Genomic DNA, 19,553 nt, shown 5'->3' with positions numbered 1-19,553 from the left:
CCCTATGTAATAATGGCCGCATTGATAAAAGCAGGTTTTTAATTTGATGGACGTTTAAGTAACGCTATTTTGATAAATAATCGATTTATTCAAAAGAAAATTGTCTAGCAATTGCTAATCGATGTGTTCTTATGAATGCCAATTAAACAAACAAAAGATTACGTGTGGCTGAAAATAGTTGTAGCATTTTACCACTGTCGTCAACGCCATGTGAAGTATTTGCGTACTGACAGATGTGACACCTGACACATACCCGCGTGACTACAGCAAAGGACCCTTATATTGGATACACGTGGTGGTTTTCGTCTTTCGTCAGTCAGTGGGTATGTTTAATATTGTCACTTTCAATTACTTCAAAACAACTTGAACTAGAAGTTTCTGGAATTCTTATGAACTGCGAAAATAGAACGTGCGCTTATCATCTCAAACTTTCCGTCGGCTAAATAGTAGCCAGAATATTCAGTTTGTTGCGTTTGAAACCGTCGAAAACTAAAGTAAACGTTTACCGGCATAATTCGCGATTGTTTAAACATGGAGCAAGTAAGTTAAAAATTAGGCTTTTAAAGCAAGGTAAAACAAAATATGACGAGTTTTTGTTTTAGGTTAATGCTTTGAAAGACAAGGGTAATGCAGCTTTAGCGGCCAACAAGTTGGATGAAGCAATCCAATTCTACACGGACGCTATCAATTTAGATGACAAAAATGCCGTATTGTATTCAAATAGATCTGCAGCTTACGCGAAAGCGGGGCAATACTCCAACTCCTTAAAAGATGCTGAGAAAGCCATAGAACTGAAACCAGACTGGGGCAAAGCCTTTTCCCGCAAAGGCGCCGCCCTAGCCTATTTAGGTAAACTAGAGGAAGCTATTGAAACCTATGAGAAAGGTTTACAACTTGACCCTAACAACCAACAACTAAAGGATGGTTTAGCAGAGGTTATTTCTTTTGTTTACTACTTTAGGTATAAATATTCATTTCAACGTTTTAAAGGTTAGAGCTCAAAATGCCTCAAGACAAAGTGGAGGAGGATTCCCTAATTTCTTCTCAAGTCCTCATGTTCTTACTAAACTTAAAAATGATCCAAGAACTGCAAGTTACTTGAGCGATCCCAGTTATCTAGCCTTACTAGCTGAATTGCAAAGTAATCCACAAAGTATTGCTACTAAAATTCAGGATCCCCGTATTTTAAACACTTTACAAGTTTTAACTGGTTTGGATACAAGTAGGTTTCATACAAATTAGATTGAAAGATGTTCAGTAATTATTAATAACGTAATGCAGGTGGAATGAGTGATGAACCAATGGATACTGAACCAACTCCACCCCCTCCAAAGCCAGAACCTAAACCTCAAGCAAAAAGTGAACCTGAGCCAGAACTGCCTGAAAATAAGAAACTGGCTCAAGCAGAAAAAGAATTGGGAAATGCTTGTTATAAGAAAAAGGACTTTTCAGGTGAGTTGTTGATTGTCAGTTTGACAAGTTTTTCTTTGGGAAATGATACTGATGACTGTGGAAATTTATTGTGTTTGTAATTACTATTTGATTGCTTTGCTGGGGGTTTGTCTTCTGTTTTTGTTGTACATGTTTTATTCCGCAGCAACTAACCCTGAAATTCAAGTTTGAGTAAGTATTATGAAGACAGATAGAAAATATAAATGTGTCAATTTTGTTATTTATCCCGTTTTTTAATTTTTTGTCTGAAAAATGAATATAAGGAACCTCTTATTGGCAGGTGCTATTGAACATTATAACAAAGCCATTGAGCATGATCCAACCGACATCACTTTCTACAACAATTTGGCCGCCGTGTTTTTTGAGCAGAAAGAGTATGACCAGTGCATAGAGCAATGCGAAAAAGGCGTAGAAATTGGCAGAGAAAATCGGGCAGATTTCAAAATGATTGCCAAGGCGCTGATGCGCATTGGTAACGCCTACAAAAAGAAAAAAGACTATCGAAATGCCCGAATTTTTTATGAGAAATCTATGTCAGAGCATCGAACTCCTGAAATTCGAACTTTACTCTCTGGAGTAGAAAAAGTCATCAGAGAAGAGGAGAAAAAGTCTTACATTAATCCGGAACTAGCAGAAAAAGAAAAGGAAAAAGGTTGTTAAAGGAAGCCTAATAAAATTTAGTATAAAACTCACCATTGATGTAATTTGTAGGTAATGAGTATTTTAAAAAGGGGGATTACGCTAATGCCGTTAAACATTACACGGAGGCCATAAAACGGAATCCAGATGATGCCAAATTGTACAGTAACCGAGCGGCTTGTTACACCAAACTGGCTGCCTTCGATTTGGGATTGAAAGACTGTGAAAAATGTGTGGAATTGGATCCGAAATTTATAAAGGGCTGGATCCGGAAAGGGACGATTCTGCAGGGCATGCAGCAGTCTAGTAAAGCCATTTCGGCATTCCAGAAAGCTTTGGATTTAGATCCGAACAACACGGAGGCTTTACAAGGTATGTATTGTATTAGTTAGGGTTTTTTAATGTTTGGGGGCATGCATTTACATTAATTGTCTTTTTTGATTAGGTTATCGGGCTTGTGCCATCGACAACGCCAATTTGGACGGCGATCCAGAGAAAGTACGACAAAGAGCAATGGGAGATCCAGAAGTGCAGGCCATCTTGAGGGATCCGGCGATGCGGATGATTTTAGAACAAATGCAAAACGATCCGCGTGCTATGCAGGATCACTTAAAAAATCCCGATATCGCCGCTAAAATACAAAAACTGGTGGAGTCAGGCATAGTTGCTATACGCTAGACTATTTTTTTTTTTATTTAAATTGATGTAACCTTAAAATTCGCTGCAAGGTTTGGTCTTTTGTAAGAGAGAACATTATGCCGCCAAACTCGAGTTTAGCTGCGATTTTGTAGGTTGCCATAAACGAATCTGGTTTGGTGATTATGTTGTATGTTTTTCTTATTTTTCACCAATTTTTTTAGTACTGACTTTCAATATCCTATGATTCTATTATTATTATTATTATCGAAACATTGTAGATCGTAATTCGCTAATTTCTTTGTTTTTATTATGCAGGCTCTATTAAGGAAGTACATTTTTGTGAAAGTTTTGGTCTAGTTTTATTTCATTATAACGCCCCCTGGTAGTTGCTAAAAACTATGATAAAAACAGACAACCATCACTAAAATCAAAGAGGTTTTGCAGTAGCTAACAAATCCCTTTATAGACAGTTCAAATGCATTTTATGATCAAAAAAGTAGGAACCCTTTTGCAATTTTTTCTGGTCAAAATGTTTCCTTTCCAAAATGCCTTTTTAACTGCTTAGAATCATAAATTGGTTCATTAAGTACTGCTGCGGAACTGGTTTTGAAATGCCCGCACCTGTACGTGCTAAAGCAATAACATTTAGAATACAATGTCACATTTTTATTTTCCACAGAAACAAGAATAATCTTAAAGTATAAACAGTTTTTAATTTCGGGCATCACTTCATAAAAATACATTTTATACTACAAAATATATCTTGATTGCACTAATTACCTCAACACTTTTTTGTATTAAAATATTTAATTTTGACAATATTTTATATGTAATTATTTTTTATTATATCAAACAGTTTCACTTAAATAAATCGTATATTCTACTATTTAGAGCATACAAAATAGTAACTTTCAAATCATTATTAGAAATTTGTTTTTACTTTTGCGGAAAAGTGGATATTTGGCTACAATTTTTTTTTTTTTTGGAAAAATGACAATCAAAAATTACAACAACTAGGCTGTAAACACAAAGCATCAATTAAGCACACACCAAGGCTTATTTAAAATATCATAAATTCATAATAATAGTAAGTATAAGGTACGTTGCAATATGACACACTTTAAAAAACAACAGGTGCATCAAACCATGCTTTCCCTAGGGGTATTATAATCAATAAGGCTGTGACAGGTCACACACGTATTACGTAGACGGTCGAATAATATACAGAGTGTAGCAAGTTAACTTTCTGTATACCAATCGTAATGAAAGGCACCGATTAAGCTTCTTAACAGTAATTGACAGCAACACAAGGCACACGTAACATTAAAAGCAAAACTAAGCAGGATATTTACAAATCATTATTCATAATTCATTTGAGCTTACTGAAATTCAGGTGGGTAAATCCACAGCAGTTTATTGATGAATTTACTCATGTTTGGTATGGCAGTATATACAATCCCAAAAATTCGATTCTCTACATAGGGATATGCAAAGTTTTAGAGGATTATGTTCAGATTCCAGGTTTCTTTTTTAGATAATGCAACAAAAATTGCTCATTTCGGCTTAAACGGCACGCGGTCAATAATATCACAATTATAGTCAAAGTATGACACTTTTACGAGGCAAACAAGATGATTTAACTAGAAAAGCGTTATTAGAAAAAAACAAACTGATTTTCGAGGTCCCAATGTAGAGAATCGAATTTGAGACAGGTATGAGTTGTTGTTTTAAGTTGCAGTTTTTATTGTTTTTAAAAAAATAATTTAAATATTCTAAAAAGTTTTTTTCTCAAGTAAATGCAAGGGCAGATGTTAAGAAAAAATCTAATTGAGTGAATGCTAACTTTTGAAATGTAGTTTTACAATAACTAAACTATTTTTTTTTGGCGTTCCAATAGGTCACACTTACAAAATATTTCCATCTAATTAATAAAAAAATTAAAATATTTTTCAGTCTCAAAATCATGTTATAACAAGAAACGGTTTACGGTCGATTGAAGCAAAAACGCGATTTTTAAAACAAAATGGTCATTTCTAATCGTTCCCACGATGGTCGCAACTTCCTTTTGACGGAATAAACGGCACATCCTAATCAGCAAAGTCTGTTCAAACACCTGCATGCATAACTAAAAACTGATTACAGGTTTCTGGTTATCGTACTACTCTTCATCATTCGAACAGGTTTTAGTGACAAAAAAAATATTTCTTGGGAACCCAACCTACTTTTCCCAGTACAGGAAGCACTTTATTCTGCCTGAGAATAATCTGTCGGTGTTAGTATGCTTTGACTGTTAAAATAAAATAAAAATCCTACTAAAATTGTTTTCATTGTATTGAAATTTCCTAATTACGCTATTTGCTAACTGCCATTCACACTTGTTCATTAGAGATCTTGGGTTTCCTTTATTATCATGTTAAACTATTAACTGTAAAAATTAGGAATTGCCGCTTAAAAACCCTTGCAAGACAATAAAATATGTCTTAGTATGGGCTACTGCTTAATAATAATATTTAATATAAACTATTTAGTATTCTAAATCTTTTATCTTGCGGCATCCCAGATATATCTGTTCAGAGATCCATTGAACTGTTTATAATTCATTGCAGTGTCTAATTTTTTATAAGTACAGTGATACAATTGATTTTGCCATTTTTCCAAATTTAGTAAGTGTTTACTAATTATATACAGAGTGACCATTTGAGTGTAAGCATCACTTACTGAAGTAAAGTGTAAATCAATCATCAGTGGTTGTGATTAAGTCATAAAATATTTTATCACACTTTTTTAAATAAATTGATTGGTCCCCTCAGGAATTGAGCTTTTTTAAAACAACACTATTCAACAATTTTTGAAAAAAACTGCCCTAGCAGCAGCTTGCAACAGACACATCTGAAATACCGCTTCTAACGTATAATAATCATAATAATAAATCTAGCTACACAATATTAACCAAATTTAACAACGCAATATAAAATTTCTGGTCTAAACGACGTTCCTTATACTATATGCATCAAACATAAAAAACACGTCATAAAGATAATATTAAAATCGCAAAAATGGTAAAAATAAAATCGTACAAATCTAAACACATTGCAATAAGAATATGAAATTACTACTAAAATGTAGGTATCCAGTAAGTAAAAACTTATCGATAAAAAACAGGTCAGGATTGATGGTGATTGGCTGTTCCCTCACACAGTTAGAAAACCACGTAGAGATCCGCGTCAATCACCAACAAGAACCAAAAATGTATTTGTATTTAGCTACTCACAATTACGACACTGAACTAATGGCATTGTGAGGCGCACCCATTTGCGTAAGGACCTTGTCGAGCCACTGTAAAGGTCCATTCAAATGGATCTCTATCCAACATGGCGTGCTCGTTACGTCTTGACGATGATATTCGGCACCCCAACCCTACAACAAACGGAACATCTCTAAGAGAAGGAATCTAAATCGCATTTTTCCAATTTTTGAAGAGTTTAAGATGCTTATTTCTGAATGAGAGAAAAATGAGCCAAAACTCGTCCCTCTAGGCTGTTCATGTTACCGAGATGCTGAATATCAAAAAATCCTTGAAAAACACCTCTAATACCCTCCCGTTCTTTCAATTTTTGAGAAAAATAAAAAAGGATTTAGTGGTACTGCTGCACTTTACAAAAAGTAAAGGAAATCCCCAAACATGCATCACCAACTTGGTCCCCCTTTTGTATACAAAAAATATAACATAAAACAGCTAGTTGTGAAATTGATTGGACTTCGGAAATGGGGCATATAGGCGAGATAAATACCTAGAATACATAACAGAACAAAAAATAAAATGTGTCTTTCTGTTAATCATCAGCTCTTCAAACCCCGACAAATCGACGTCTATGGATCGCTTTAAATATTCGTCACGGCACCATATGTAAACACTTAACAATAATAAAGCTGGTAAAAAAATCATTTAAGAAATGACATTAATGCGTTTTGCAATGAGGATGCCTTCTTAAAAGATATTGCCTTAAGGTTTGTAGGCTTTGTAGTAATTATTGTATGTTTATTAATTGAAATTAACAAAAACAAAAGTTTAATGGCCAAACTGTATTGTTGTCCTAATTTTTAATGAGAACGTTTTTTGAGCTACCAATTTGCAGTTTTGCTTTTACCAAACGAAATTAAGTCAAAGTAACATCAAACGTAACCTGCAAGGGGTCCAGTATAATCATTTTCGTACTCTGTACTACCTACATTATACAGGGTGGTCCAGTTTTAAGTGTCAATAATTCACCATTCGATAGCCAATCAAAAAATAAGTTGACTTGCATTATTTCATTTTTCTGAAAAACGTTTCCTAAGGAAGATACAGTCCTTCAAGTTTCAATTTAAAAAATCGTTTTATAGTTTAAAACTGAACATTCAAGACTTGTGAAAGTCCAAATTTGTACTGAATAGTCTAAAAACTTTTTTACTACTAGGAATAGTCTTATGATTCGCTTTCTCAGACTGCCATCCTGGTTGAGTGTCTGAAACTGGCATTCAAGAACTACAAAAAGTCCGGAAATCAAGACAAAGATTGTATTGTGCATGAAACTCATTTTTTACTACTAAAAATAGTATAAAAGTTGACTTTTAATGCTAGAACTGACTTTACTAAGACTAAAGAGAGTTCAAAAGTATATTTTCAAGACTTTAATTGGTGTACAACTCAATTTTCTGGACTGGACAACAAGTCTAGAAGTAAATTAAATTTTCGGACTATTTTATTTCTAAAAATTAGTTCTCAAGACTATTATTGTAGCATTTGGTACCAAAATTTTTTACTTTTATTACTGAAGAAACTTGACTTTTGGAAATAGTCTTAAACTCGATTTTTCAGTCTTAAAAAGCATTAAAAACAGTCTGAATTTCTTAGAGATGCTACAATTTATTGCACCTATGAGTGTAGAAGTCAATTTAATAGTGAAGAAGCTTGAAATAACATTTTCAAGATTATGGTCAGTGGACAAACTGGCCTTTAGGCCTGATAAGTCAAAAACTTTGTAAAGATAGTCACTGAAACTCGATTTAAGGCACTGAAAACAGCCTTAAAAACTTAAAACAGTCTAGTTTATTAAGAAATACGCGAATTTTTAGCACTGAAGTCGATTTACTAGTGACAAAGCTTGGAATACCATTTTAAGTCTATGAAGAATGTAAAAATTGTTTTTTAAGTTTGCTATGTCAATAACTTGGTAAAGATAGTCTTGAAACTCGATTTTCCAAGCTGAAAGCAGTTTTGAAGCACTAAAAATAGTCCAGAATTCGAAGAAAATGAAAAGCAAAGTAAAAAGCACGAAAAGTTAGTTTTTAAGACAATTTTCATGAATCTAATGTTAATGTCCTGCATCTAAGACTATTTTCATGACTAAAATATTGAAATTTGTCTTCAAATTATGAAAACTTACTTCAAATGCAAATTTTAAGCTTCTGGTGTCAGTTTTCATTAGTTCAGTCACATTTTGGGGTTCAAGTCAATTTTTGAGGTTTAAATGTATGAATTTGTAGTAACAAATTCTTGAAAAAGTAGTTTTTATGTCTACAAGTCAATTTTTAGTATTAAAGTCTCTCGATTTGCATGAAAACTCGTTACAAACACAATTTTTAAGCTTCTGAAATTTTTATCTTTTCTAATTCAATTTTCAAAACTAAAGTCTTTTAGTTTGTCTGGAAACTATGTAAACTGGCTACAATAATATTTTTTAAACTTCTTAAGTGAATTTTCCGTTTCCAAGACAATTTTTAAGTTGGGTTAGGTTAGTTTTGGGTCTTTGACCGTAATAACGTGTAATAAAGTGCTTGTTCCAAATTTGATCAATATTGCGCCAAGGGTTTGACAGTTATGACAAAAAAAACGATTTTTTAAACAGAAATTTGAAGGACTGTATTTTCCTTAGGAAGCACTTTTCAGGAAAATGACATAATGAATGTCAACTTATTTTTTAATTGGCTATGGATTGGTGAATTATTGACATTTAAAACTGGACCACCCTGTATAGAAAAACTGAAGCAAATTTTATTTTATTGTCAAATTTAGACTGATTTCATTCAAATTATATTTGTTGTATTTAAGAGAAAATGGCATTTTAGGTTAAATGTTACTTTGACTGTAACATTTCTTGCATGATCTCTTATACAGTCAAAGTAACATTTGGCCTAAATGCGCTTAAACACTTTTGGTGCATGGTTTTCATATAAAATAATCTGATTAGAAAGTAAAGAAAAATGAAAAAACTTACTTTGACAAAACTCATACGAATCGTGCACATTTTCGTCAATTCGTAGACTGCTTCAAAACCGTGATTGACGCATTGAGACAATAGTTGAGCGAATTCCGCGTTGTTGAAGATCCTCAACGAACATCCAGCCGGTATTTTGCACACCGTTGAAGGATGGAAGTTATGATGATGGTTGCAATTGCGCGATTGTACGAAAATGGCCGAATCCGACAAACATTCCGCGTACACTTCCCCATTAACATAGTACAGATGAACACCTGAAATAAGATAAAAATGTGACAGTAAAAAAAATACATACAGATGTGGTAAATCCAAAAGCGACCATAGGAAAACCGTGTAACAAACAGAGAAACGTAGGTAATTGCATGCGCGGGAGAAAGACAGAAAACGAAAAAAATATCAAGTAGGCCATATTTTTAGCGCGCTGTTGCCAAACGCCGTAAGTATTCAATACCCTCGACAAACTTACTTACGGCGTTTGACAACAGCGCGCTGAAAATATGGCCTACTTGATTTTTTTTTTCGTTTTCTGTCTTTCTCCCGCGCATGCAATTACCTACGTTTCTCTGTCCGTTACTCGGTTTTCCTATGGTCGTTTCCTAACCTTAAAAAAGTTCATAAACAGGCAAAACATACCTTTTCCTATGTGTTTCCTTGTGTTTTCAATGGTACTATTTCGATTAACATTGCTCAGCTGACCCAAACAGAACCGATCACTGTTATTGCCGGGATAAGTAAATCCATCGACAATAACCGATGTTGAATTACAGTGAAACACCTCGCCAACTCGACTATTCAGTTCGTAGTAGGCGATGGATGCCCAGTAGGGTTGATCCTGGTAAGGAACAGGGTGAAGTTCCTGCGAAACCGACGGTTCTGGGGTTGGGTTGTTGTTGGTAGTGGTAGTCGAAGCATTATCGTCTGTGGGACTGTAGGCGGGAGGCGGCGTTCCTCCCAAATTAGCATAGGGCGACTGAGGATTACTGGAAATTACACTTCCTGGACTAGACACGCTTGACATAGGTGAGCTAGGACTCATGTGGCCGCCGCCAAAACCGTTGGAAGAGTAACTAACATTATGCTGCAGATTTGGCTCCACTAATTGTTGAAACGGAAGCAAAGAGTGACCGGGAACATAGTCGTTGTGTCTCGGAACGAGAACTGGAGGTAAAACTGGACTTTCCACTCGTTTGTAGTGATAAGGATTAATGCACACTTCTTTTTGTTTGGCTGAAAATGGATATTGGCAATGTTCCACTGGTTTCAATTCATGGTGGCTTTGTAAGTCTGGCCATCTCCAGACTCTACAATATATTACATGGGGAAGACCTTTTCTATGTGACACCTGCAAAAATAAAGAAAACCATACAATTGTGTACTTAATACTGATTTTTTAACAATTTTAACCATTCTACTAGCCAAGACACTTACCTGTAATCTGCCATCTAAACTTCTAGGAATGGTAACACATTTACTGGGTTGGCCAGGACAACTTAAAGCCCTCTCCAACTCCTCAATGGCACCTTTTCGTTTTTTCAGCTTTTTTACCAGACTGTCTACAGCTTTTTCTGCCCATTTCTCCTCTTCATCTCCCTGTTTCCAACCTAACAATTTTTTGACTGCCGGACTTGTGAATGAGAACAAGCTGTTTAGTGTGGATATAGGACCACTACTGGAGGACTCTCCTTCATCTGTATCCATATTGAAACTGCAAAAAATAGCATTTTGTTCAATCAAGAAAGCTGGTTAAATAAACAACAATTTTGACTGTCTTATAATTTATATGATTTAATGCTGTTCTTAAATCATTAAGAGAAAAATTCAGAATTCAAACAGGTAAAAGAGAAAAAAAGTAAATAGTTATGTAAAAGCTTTCCAATTGAATACAAGTGTGAACTATGGCAGTGTGCATGCCATACAGTTCACCCAACACTATCAATAGATGCAATAAAATAACAGTGAGAATAAAAAGGAACAAAAGGATTCTAGGGAACACTTAACCAAATCCCGGAAAAATACTTGAGGACCAAACAATACAAGATTTGAAGAAGAAAAACTACAATAAGATGACTCACAAATTATTCAAATGAGTCACATAAAACTGAAAATCTGTTGCCATATTAAGGGCAAATCTGCACTGCACATTTAATTCGATCAGTTACGCGTATGGTACTAGCGGTGCACTTCCTATATGCTTGGTATTTATCAAGAGCAACATTTGCTCCTTTTTTTGTTCAACAACAAAAATAAAGCAGACACGACCAGGAGAGGAGAGCATTTGATCGTTCGGTACCATCTAGGAGGATTGTTAGCGGTACCATTAACGGGCAAACTGAATGCTTACCTGTATTATACGGAAAATAACCTTGTTATGGCACACACACAAATGCAATTTTGTAGAAAAATCACAAAAAAATACAAAAATCTTCACACTGAACGACTTTGTGACGCCTGACGGCCTGACGAAGATGGTTCTCAGAATCGCTCAGATTGTACAAAACTCCAAACACATTTGAACTTTTGTGGTTACATCATAGCCAGTACAACTCAATTTCTAACTTACACTGATGTTTTTGCACTTAAATCTTATTACATTTTTACAGCTTAAACTGAAAGAACAGCAAAACAAAAAGAAAATATAGAAAAAACGTGAATACAATGCTATAATGGCTTCAACGCGAAAATACCAAGGTCAGTACAATTGTACTGGCATTAACAACGTCAAGTACAATAGATCCAAATAGTTGAAGGACCTGTTAATGGTGTCGCTACTAGTCTCTTCTAATGGTTTAGGCGGGCTATTTGAAGACCGCATTCACTTAAACTCCTATAAAAATCATCTTCAATGATTTCCAGTTAATAGCTATTTGCCTTGCCCTGTATTGATAAGAGCGAAAGGGAAATTTTAAACTCGTTATTTATCTAATTTACCTTGATATTATCAATATAATTTAATATTTGTTTACCAATAAGTGAATGTTAGTTTTACAAATTGAAAATCGCTTAACGAGTTACAGAGGAGTTTTCAATTTTTTTTTTGTATTGTAATTGGTTTGAACATTTAAATTATTATCATAAAAGCTGTTAAAAAAATAGAAAAAATTCCTACAGGGGACAAATTGAATTTTATACTTTTTAAATGCATCACAAATTTTGACAAAGACATTAAACATACAAACATTTCTATGTCTATTTAATGAATCAAATTTAAATAGGTATAATGTCTAAACATCGTTTTAAGGATTCCTGAAATATTAACCAAAAAATATGTTGGAATGTTGTAAAAGACGCGCAGGTCCTGGCCAGGACCAACAGGACTTCGACGGGGTGGCAGATACAATCGCGTATTGATCGAAAGTGTGAAAAATTCTTTGCCAACACAAAGTCCCAAATAGTGTTAAACATTTCATAGTAAATGCAGTTTTGAAGCGTGTGTGAGTGTGATAGAATGGCGAGTAGCAAACCCACTCAAAAGGTAAGTCGTATAATTGTCATGTAGTGTTGTTAAGGGTCAGGAGGCCCTCAAAACGTTTTAAGATGACTCATTTTGTTGACAAAGTTTGCAGGAATTGCACGAGGTAGCGTTTGATGTTTAAAACAATTTTCTACAATATTTTATTATAACAAAACTGTATCAAAGTGTTATTCTTGCATCCTGCAAAAGTACATTATTAGAGAAAATTGTACCAAAAACAATTTTTTTTTACAAATTTCTTATCCGTGTTTTTTTAATTAATAAGTACTAGGGAATATAACCAACACCAGTCTACGTGTAGCAGGTCGTCGTACAAGTACCAAAGCAATAATAGCGAGCAAGCCTCGAACTTGGCAGGCATTGTATCGGCTAACACACTGACTGAGAGGCACGAAATAAAACTTTTTAACATAAACAAACTCAGTTTAAATGTGACCGCGTACGTCGATGTTCTATCGAAATTTTCGTGTTCAAATTGTCCTCCGAGACGTCCAGATTCGAGTTCATTTGACAATGTGAAATTAATACGATTTTCATTGGGTGATGTGGGACTAAAATCCATAATACCACAACATGTAATATGTAAGTTTAAACCGTTACGGTGAGCAACGACCGTTGCTTCCTCTTATTGATTATTATTACGTTTTTAATTATAAAAAGTATATAATTATAATGTGCATTGTGGAGCTAATTGATACCTGCAACCTTATGGAATCCAGACAGAGGTTTAAGTTTGGCCAATTTGTCCAGAATAAGTTCAAGTCAACCAAGAACAGGAAGTAATACTGTTCTAAGTTCCTCCTCCATAATTTTCTTAGTAGACAAAGTAAAAGATTTTTATAAAATTTTGAAAGTACCAGATCATGCTTTCAGTGTTATCTCTGTGATAACATATTCCAACGCAAATTTTATCTAATCTAGGTGGTATTCAGGTCCTTGTTGAAGTTTTTTTAGTTAAATAATTATATCGTTTCACAGATTTTTCATCATTAATCTGTTCAACCAATTAATGATGGAAGACATTATCCAAAGCCAGGCTAATACTTAGATAGTATAAGTGGAGAGAACACTTGGAAAAAATAAATGAAAATTTGTGAAAGTAGGTGTGTGTGCATACTTAACAATTTGCACATACAGACAGACCATTCATATTATTGAGAAAGTCGTTTGATGATGATTGTTAACCCGGTGATGAAAATGAGTAAAATGACCAAGTTCCTTTATAAATAGGCACTTACCTAGGTGCCAATACTAAAGGTGTGTACATTCTAGGTTATTATTATTAAATATGAGTAGAGCGCTCAGGAAAATAAACGCGCCTTTGAACTTGACTTTACTTTGTTATGTCGATTAAGGTCAAGTCTAAGTTTCTTGACACAAGTATAAGAAAATGCGATTTAGTAATGCTGCATAAATTAAAATGTAACTTAAAACAAATCATTAAACTTTTGATTTAATCTCTAAAGAAATTCACATTGATGCCACATCTTTTTAAACTTTTTTGAACTGCATTGGTTCGTGGTAACGATATTTATTTATTCCCTTAAAAACCTCTGATGGCGCTAGTTGTTGAAGCTTCCTCTTGCCACCATGTTCGCAATTTAGTGTTTTCTGTATGAAAGCTCACATTTATTAATACCTATATAGTCATTACTGAAACAGCACACAACCTACTATATAAATTAACATTACTGCAAAACAGTGTGTCTTTTTACTGTTGATCATCCAGTTGCGTATCATCTTGACCATAAACTGAAACTAATTCCTACGTGCTTTGTAAATAAATTATTTTTTCGATAACAAAAAAAAAACGGCGCCTTTCTAAAGGCGTCTCATTGGGTGAGCTTTAATGTATTACAAGTACACTTTTTCAAATTGATCTAATGCTGCGGCACGTTCTGGTGCTATCAATCATAATTTTGAATTCTTATAACCTCTAGAGACTTGATATCCAATATTGCTATATGCTAATATCCTGCAGTTAAGGATGCTTGTTAACTAATGCCTTTTGAATGTAGGAAATTCGATTTTATGTTCTTCCAAATAAGTAGTTTTCCATTTTGATAGGCCGGTAACCAGTTTTCGTTTTAGGTCATTATTTAATATCAGAGTGCATTGAGTCCATTAAGTTTTATGATAAATTTTGTGAGATGACTAGCTAAAATGCTAGTAATGTTTAGAAGGTGACAACCCTTACAACTACATTGTCACAAATTGTAAAGAGAGATGGTACCTATTTACGTAGGTATTTGAATGACTAAGACAGTACAAATTGGCCATAGGAATGGCTCTTTTCAATCTTTTTCGCGCCTATTAAAATATTTTGCCAAATGATTGTTCAAACACTTTAAACTTCTAATGCACAGCAACGGATATATTTATACCAAAGGACCTCAAATTAAGGGAAATAATCACTTTGAACCTTTCAAAAATTCGAAAAATGACATTTTTTGTCAAAATTTTCGGCTTTTTTTTTTGCTCCATAAGGGTTCCAATGCACAGTAAAGGGCACATTTGTAACTAAAAACCTTAAATTAGGTGAAATAAGCACAAAAAAAGCACTTTAAAATTTTTCACTTTTCAAAAAAATTGAAAGAATGGGGGGGTACTAGAGAGGTTTTTTAGGTACTTTTTGAAATTCAATATCTCGGGAACATGAGGAGCTAGAGAGGCCATTTTTAACTCATTTTGTAGTATTTTTTATGCTTTTTCGAATGGCGTAGGAACGAATTTCCTACGAGTCTAAATAAAAGAGCTACGATTTTTCAAAAAGTCAAAAAATTCAATTTTTGTCAAAAGTGCAATTTTGGCAAATTTTTATTTTGCTCCATAAGGGTTCTAATGCACAGCAAAGGATATATTTATACCAAAGGACCTCAAATTAAGGGAAATAACCACTTTGAACCTTTCAAAAATTCGAAAAATGCCATTTTTTGTCAAAATTTTCAATTTTTTTTTTTGCTCCATAAGGGTTCCAATGCACAGTAAAGGGCACATTTATAACTAAAAACCTTAAATTAAGTGAAATAAGCACAAAAAAAGCACTTTAAAATTTTTCACTTTTCAAAAAAATTGAAAGAATGGGGGGGTACTAGAGAGGTTTTTTAGGTACTTTTTGAAATTCAATATCTCGGGAACATGAGGAGCTAGAGAGGCCATTTTTAACTCATTTTGTAGTATTTTTTATGCTTTTTCGAATGGCGTAGGAACGAATTCCCTGCGAATCTAAATAAAAGAGCTACGATTTTTCAAAAAGTCAAAAAATTCAATTTTTGTCAAAAGTGCAATTTTGGCAAATTTTTATTTTGCTCTATAAGGGTTCCAATGCACAGCAAAGGGCATATTTATACAAAAAAACCTTAAATTAAGTGAAATAAGCACAAAAAAAGCACTTTAAAATTTTTCACTTTTCAAAAAAATTGAAAGAATGGGGGGGTACTAGAGACTCGGTTTTTCTTTAAACAAACTCTCATTTGTCAGCTGTTTTAAGGTTACCCAAGTGGACCTTTCGTGGATATAGCGTAAAGTTAAACGAACCAATTATGTGGTTCTAGTTTTACGTTATCATTTTAAAGTGCGGGTTTCATATAAATAAAAACACGTTAACAAGCAAATACGTCTGATGCGCGCAATAGGAATAATACCGGTTGTCATTAAAATTAATTAAACGTAAGTGACCCGTAAACCTTATGAAGGCGTTGGTACTTCAGTATATTGTCAGTAGCGTCGCATTTGGTGAATGTTAATTTGGTGATTTGCATTAAATGTGGATTGGGAGCGACACTACTTCTTTGGGTTCTGATACACTGCGTTTCATATTTTGTTTTGGTTTTTAGTTCCACAATTTATCCATAATCAATTGCGCAAACAACGCTTTTTCTCTAGTTGTAACATTGAACATTCTGGTATATATAAAAGGAAAACCAATAGGTTTTTTTTCGGAACCACGGTTCGTCTGTATTGTCGGTCGAATAATTTACACGTTTTAGTTAACAAAGACGTTGTGCATCCAAGTCAAGCTGAAATCCCTTGAAATAGTGTTTATGCAATTTATACAAGGTGTCTCAGAAGTTATTCGTTTCCTGCAAGGGTCTGCTGTCTTCATACGTTCAAATTTACACATGTAACTTTAGAAAAGACAGATTGTAAGTTGCATCAGTAAATCAAATCAATTAAAATACAGGAAGTACGATATTAAATAAATATGATATGGTATACCTACACGTATGTTGTTGCAATAAATTCATGTAATATTGGATGATTTGAATAAATTCCGACACGGACGTGACGAACCGAAGCGAAAAATTTATGATAAGTCTACTTTTCAGGTCTGCCATCCCATCAAGCCAGTTCTCTATAATATAAAAGGTAAATGATTAGCATAGTATAATGACGAAGATACTAAGGATAATTTAATTTAAACGCAGGTACCAAAGATTGGTCAAGGTTGTTGAAATTTGGACGATAGTTGGAATATTATACATTTTACTGGTTTTCAGGGTCAAGGTGATTTTTTTCACTGAAAAAAGACGAGTCAATTATGGACAAATTCACATATGAAGCATTTGTAAATCGCAGCTTTGTTGGTAATTTGTGATTAGGTGCATTTTCTTGACAAACTAGGTACCAAACTTGCTGTTATTTATTGACCGTCCTAAAGGTCAATTTTCACATTATAATCTCCCCTATCCTCTACATAATTTGCAACGCAGCAATTTTTCCATTTCTTTAATTATCACAATTGCACATGGCAAAGCTTATTATAGGTGTGGTCGTTTCAATTTATAATAAGCATATTCGTTATACAGAGTATGGTGGATTGGAAGCAGAACATTTTTGACTTCCGCCATACTTATGCGAGTGTGTGCAGGTCCATAAATTACACAGAGCTCGGGTTATGTATATTGATGAAGAGCGAAACTAACAAATCGTTGAGGCTAAATTGCACCATTTCTCATTGCCAAGAGGATGAGGCTTTGCAGATCACGTGTTACCCAGTCTTGTACGTAAATATTCATCAGAGCTAATCAGCAACTACCCCCGAAGCCTAAATGGAACTTATGTAGGTGTAATAACTCTGGAATATCATGAAAATGTGCCCAGAAATATACATTAAGAATACATTCAACTATGAGGTCAATACCTTCAACTAAAGTGTTGAATAAGTGATGATTCACGCTATTGCTAATGATTCCTTTATTAATAAAATTTTATTATATTCTAGTTTAGGGTTTTCAACCTCAAAAAAATGTTGGGGTTAATAATTGATCATTGGGGTTGACTGACTTTGACTAATTTTCTTGGATCACCTATAGTAGGCACACAATTTTCTTTTCAACCAATCTAAATAGAGTAGTAAATTATCTAGAGAAAACCCGGCTGTGATTCAGAAGACCCTAGTCAAATTTAGATACAGCGTTTGGCCAACTCTCTCGACGCCCACTTGAATATGATTCAGGCCTAAGTAGTCTTATTAATTTTTTTCAAAACGTTGTTTTTTTCAAGCGGTCTAAAATAAGCTTATTGTGTACCTGTACTGCCGGCGTAGAAAGGCTATTTCATATCCTAGGAGGTAAAAAAATAATGTCCAGAACTTGATCCAGACTAAAAGCGTTGCATTTAGAAAAAAGCAAATGAAATTAATGCAACACTTACTTTGCTTTGATTGGCTTGGCTCTGCAATACAATCCTTTCATGTTCTTATTCTGAAATACAGTTTTCCTGAAGGTGTCAGGGCTAAATTTGTGATCAAATTCAAAATCAATATAAACAAACTGACACAAAAAGACAAAAACTGATTGACACAACACGGCTAATACGATAACAACACGAAGCTATTTCCAAAGTTGTCTAACAGAGGGCATATAATGGCTGTCTAGCGTCATCTGTCGATTACGGTTACGCGCTCCGAATTTACACGAAACGCGGTTCTTGAAAATAGGCTTTCAAAAATGTTATCGGCCATTTGCTCTGGTTTTCTGGCTTCAAATCTCCGTTGTTCTAGGAGAATGATATTTTTTCAGTAACCGTTATATATGTATATTTACCAGTCCAAATTAATCGGTTAACCTGGCTAGGAAACGATACACATCCTATGTTTACCTTATTACGCTTTCACTGTGTCATCTGTCAAAAATCGTGATGTCCATGGCACACTAATTCAAAATCCAAACACCTTCTACTAACCCTACTAATTGCGTTGTTGTATTGTCAAATAAAGTTTCAGTGAAGCCGTAAAGCGACCTAAATCGCCGAAATGTTGAGTGATAGTTATAAAATAAGTTGTACACCACCGGCTTTAGCAGCAATAGCGTCAAATACACTAAATAATTTGATTCCTGGTAAGTCCCGCGAAATGCTTGAACGAGCGTACAATAAATTCACCACTTGGGCCAGAGAACACCAAGCGGTCAATTTTACCGAAAATGTTGTATTGGCCTATTTTGCCCATTTAAGTAAATCATTGAAGAGTTCGACAATGTGGGCGCAATATTCCATGCTTAAAGCTGAGCTAAATATTAAAGACAGTATAAATATTCTATCCTATAAAAAGGTGCAAGCATTTTTAAAGCAAAAAAGTGAAAACTATGCAACTAAAAAGTCTAAAACTTTCACCAAGAACCAAGTAGACACTTTTTTAACAGAAGCACCTGATAAAAAGTATTTAGCCATGAAGGTAAGATCCGAAACATGATTTTTTTTAATACCTATATTCAACATTTTTAAGTTGTTTTAATATACGGCATATCAGGGGCATGTCGATATATTCAAGATATTGAATACATGGAAAAATTAATTCTGGCCCAGAACATTTACAATTGTTGGAGAATTTTACATAAATATTTGTAAAAAAATACTTATCTCTTCGTCCAGATGTTATTGATACAGATCGTTTTTTCATTAAATATCAAAATGTAGTTTGCCACAGAGTTGTAATGGGTATTCACAAAATCTCAAGTATTCCCAAGGAAATAGCGTTGTTTTTGAAATTGGCTGATGTCAAAGAATATACTGGTCACTGCCTTCGCCGAACCTCTGCAACTCTTCTTGTAGATAATGGTGGAGACATTTGCTCATTGAAAAGACACGGT

The 19,553-nt window shown here is 34.2% G+C and overlaps 3 protein-coding genes across 6 annotated transcripts in view; 2 read left to right on the top strand and 1 right to left on the bottom strand.

Moving 5' to 3' along the window:
• Nucleotides 1-360: 360 nt before the first annotated feature.
• Nucleotides 361-3,078, top strand: LOC145728185 (stress-induced-phosphoprotein 1-like). Its single transcript, XM_081978233.1, has 7 exons — nucleotides 361-540; nucleotides 603-935; nucleotides 991-1,222; nucleotides 1,282-1,452; nucleotides 1,733-2,104; nucleotides 2,164-2,463; nucleotides 2,537-3,078. Exons 1-7 carry the CDS (start codon nucleotides 532-534, stop codon nucleotides 2,767-2,769), a joined length of 1,650 nt encoding a protein of 549 aa, XP_081834359.1. The 5' UTR covers nucleotides 361-531; the 3' UTR covers nucleotides 2,770-3,078.
• A 1,964-nt stretch (nucleotides 3,079-5,042) lies between these two features.
• Nucleotides 5,043-18,173, bottom strand: LOC145728188 (protein mothers against dpp-like). Of its 3 annotated transcripts, none has more exons than XM_081978240.1 (5): nucleotides 18,118-18,173; nucleotides 10,419-10,695; nucleotides 9,624-10,332; nucleotides 8,988-9,244; nucleotides 5,043-6,147 (listed from the first exon to the last, which is right to left on the bottom strand). In XM_081978240.1, the coding sequence occupies exons 1-5, from the start codon at nucleotides 18,156-18,158 to the stop codon at nucleotides 6,004-6,006; spliced, it is 1,428 nt and encodes a 475-aa protein (XP_081834366.1). In that variant the 5' UTR covers nucleotides 18,159-18,173; the 3' UTR covers nucleotides 5,043-6,003. The 3 variants fall into 3 exon arrangements, with proteins under 3 accessions (XP_081834366.1, XP_081834367.1, XP_081834365.1); XM_081978241.1 differs by lacking the exon at nucleotides 18,118-18,173 and adding an exon at nucleotides 11,332-11,480; XM_081978239.1 differs by lacking the exon at nucleotides 18,118-18,173 and adding an exon at nucleotides 11,063-11,230.
• The window catches only part of LOC145728181 (uncharacterized), a 40,653-nt gene continuing 33,401 nt past the window's right edge, over nucleotides 12,302-19,553 (top strand). For both annotated transcript variants that reach the window (XM_081978224.1, XM_081978223.1), the window contains exon 1: nucleotides 12,302-12,462. In XM_081978224.1, the coding sequence (XP_081834350.1) occupies nucleotides 12,436-12,462 (27 nt within the window). In that variant the 5' untranslated portion in view covers nucleotides 12,302-12,435. The remainder of the gene's footprint in view (nucleotides 12,463-19,553) is intronic.

Source organism: Ips typographus, linkage group LG4 (genome assembly GCF_016097725.1).
Source record: "Ips typographus isolate SLU linkage group LG4, UJ_Ityp_2.0, whole genome shotgun sequence".
Taxonomy (NCBI): Eukaryota; Metazoa; Arthropoda; class Insecta; order Coleoptera; family Curculionidae; genus Ips; species Ips typographus.
The sequence above is the reverse complement of the archived record's forward strand: the minus strand, read 5'-3'. Positions and strand labels throughout refer to the sequence as shown.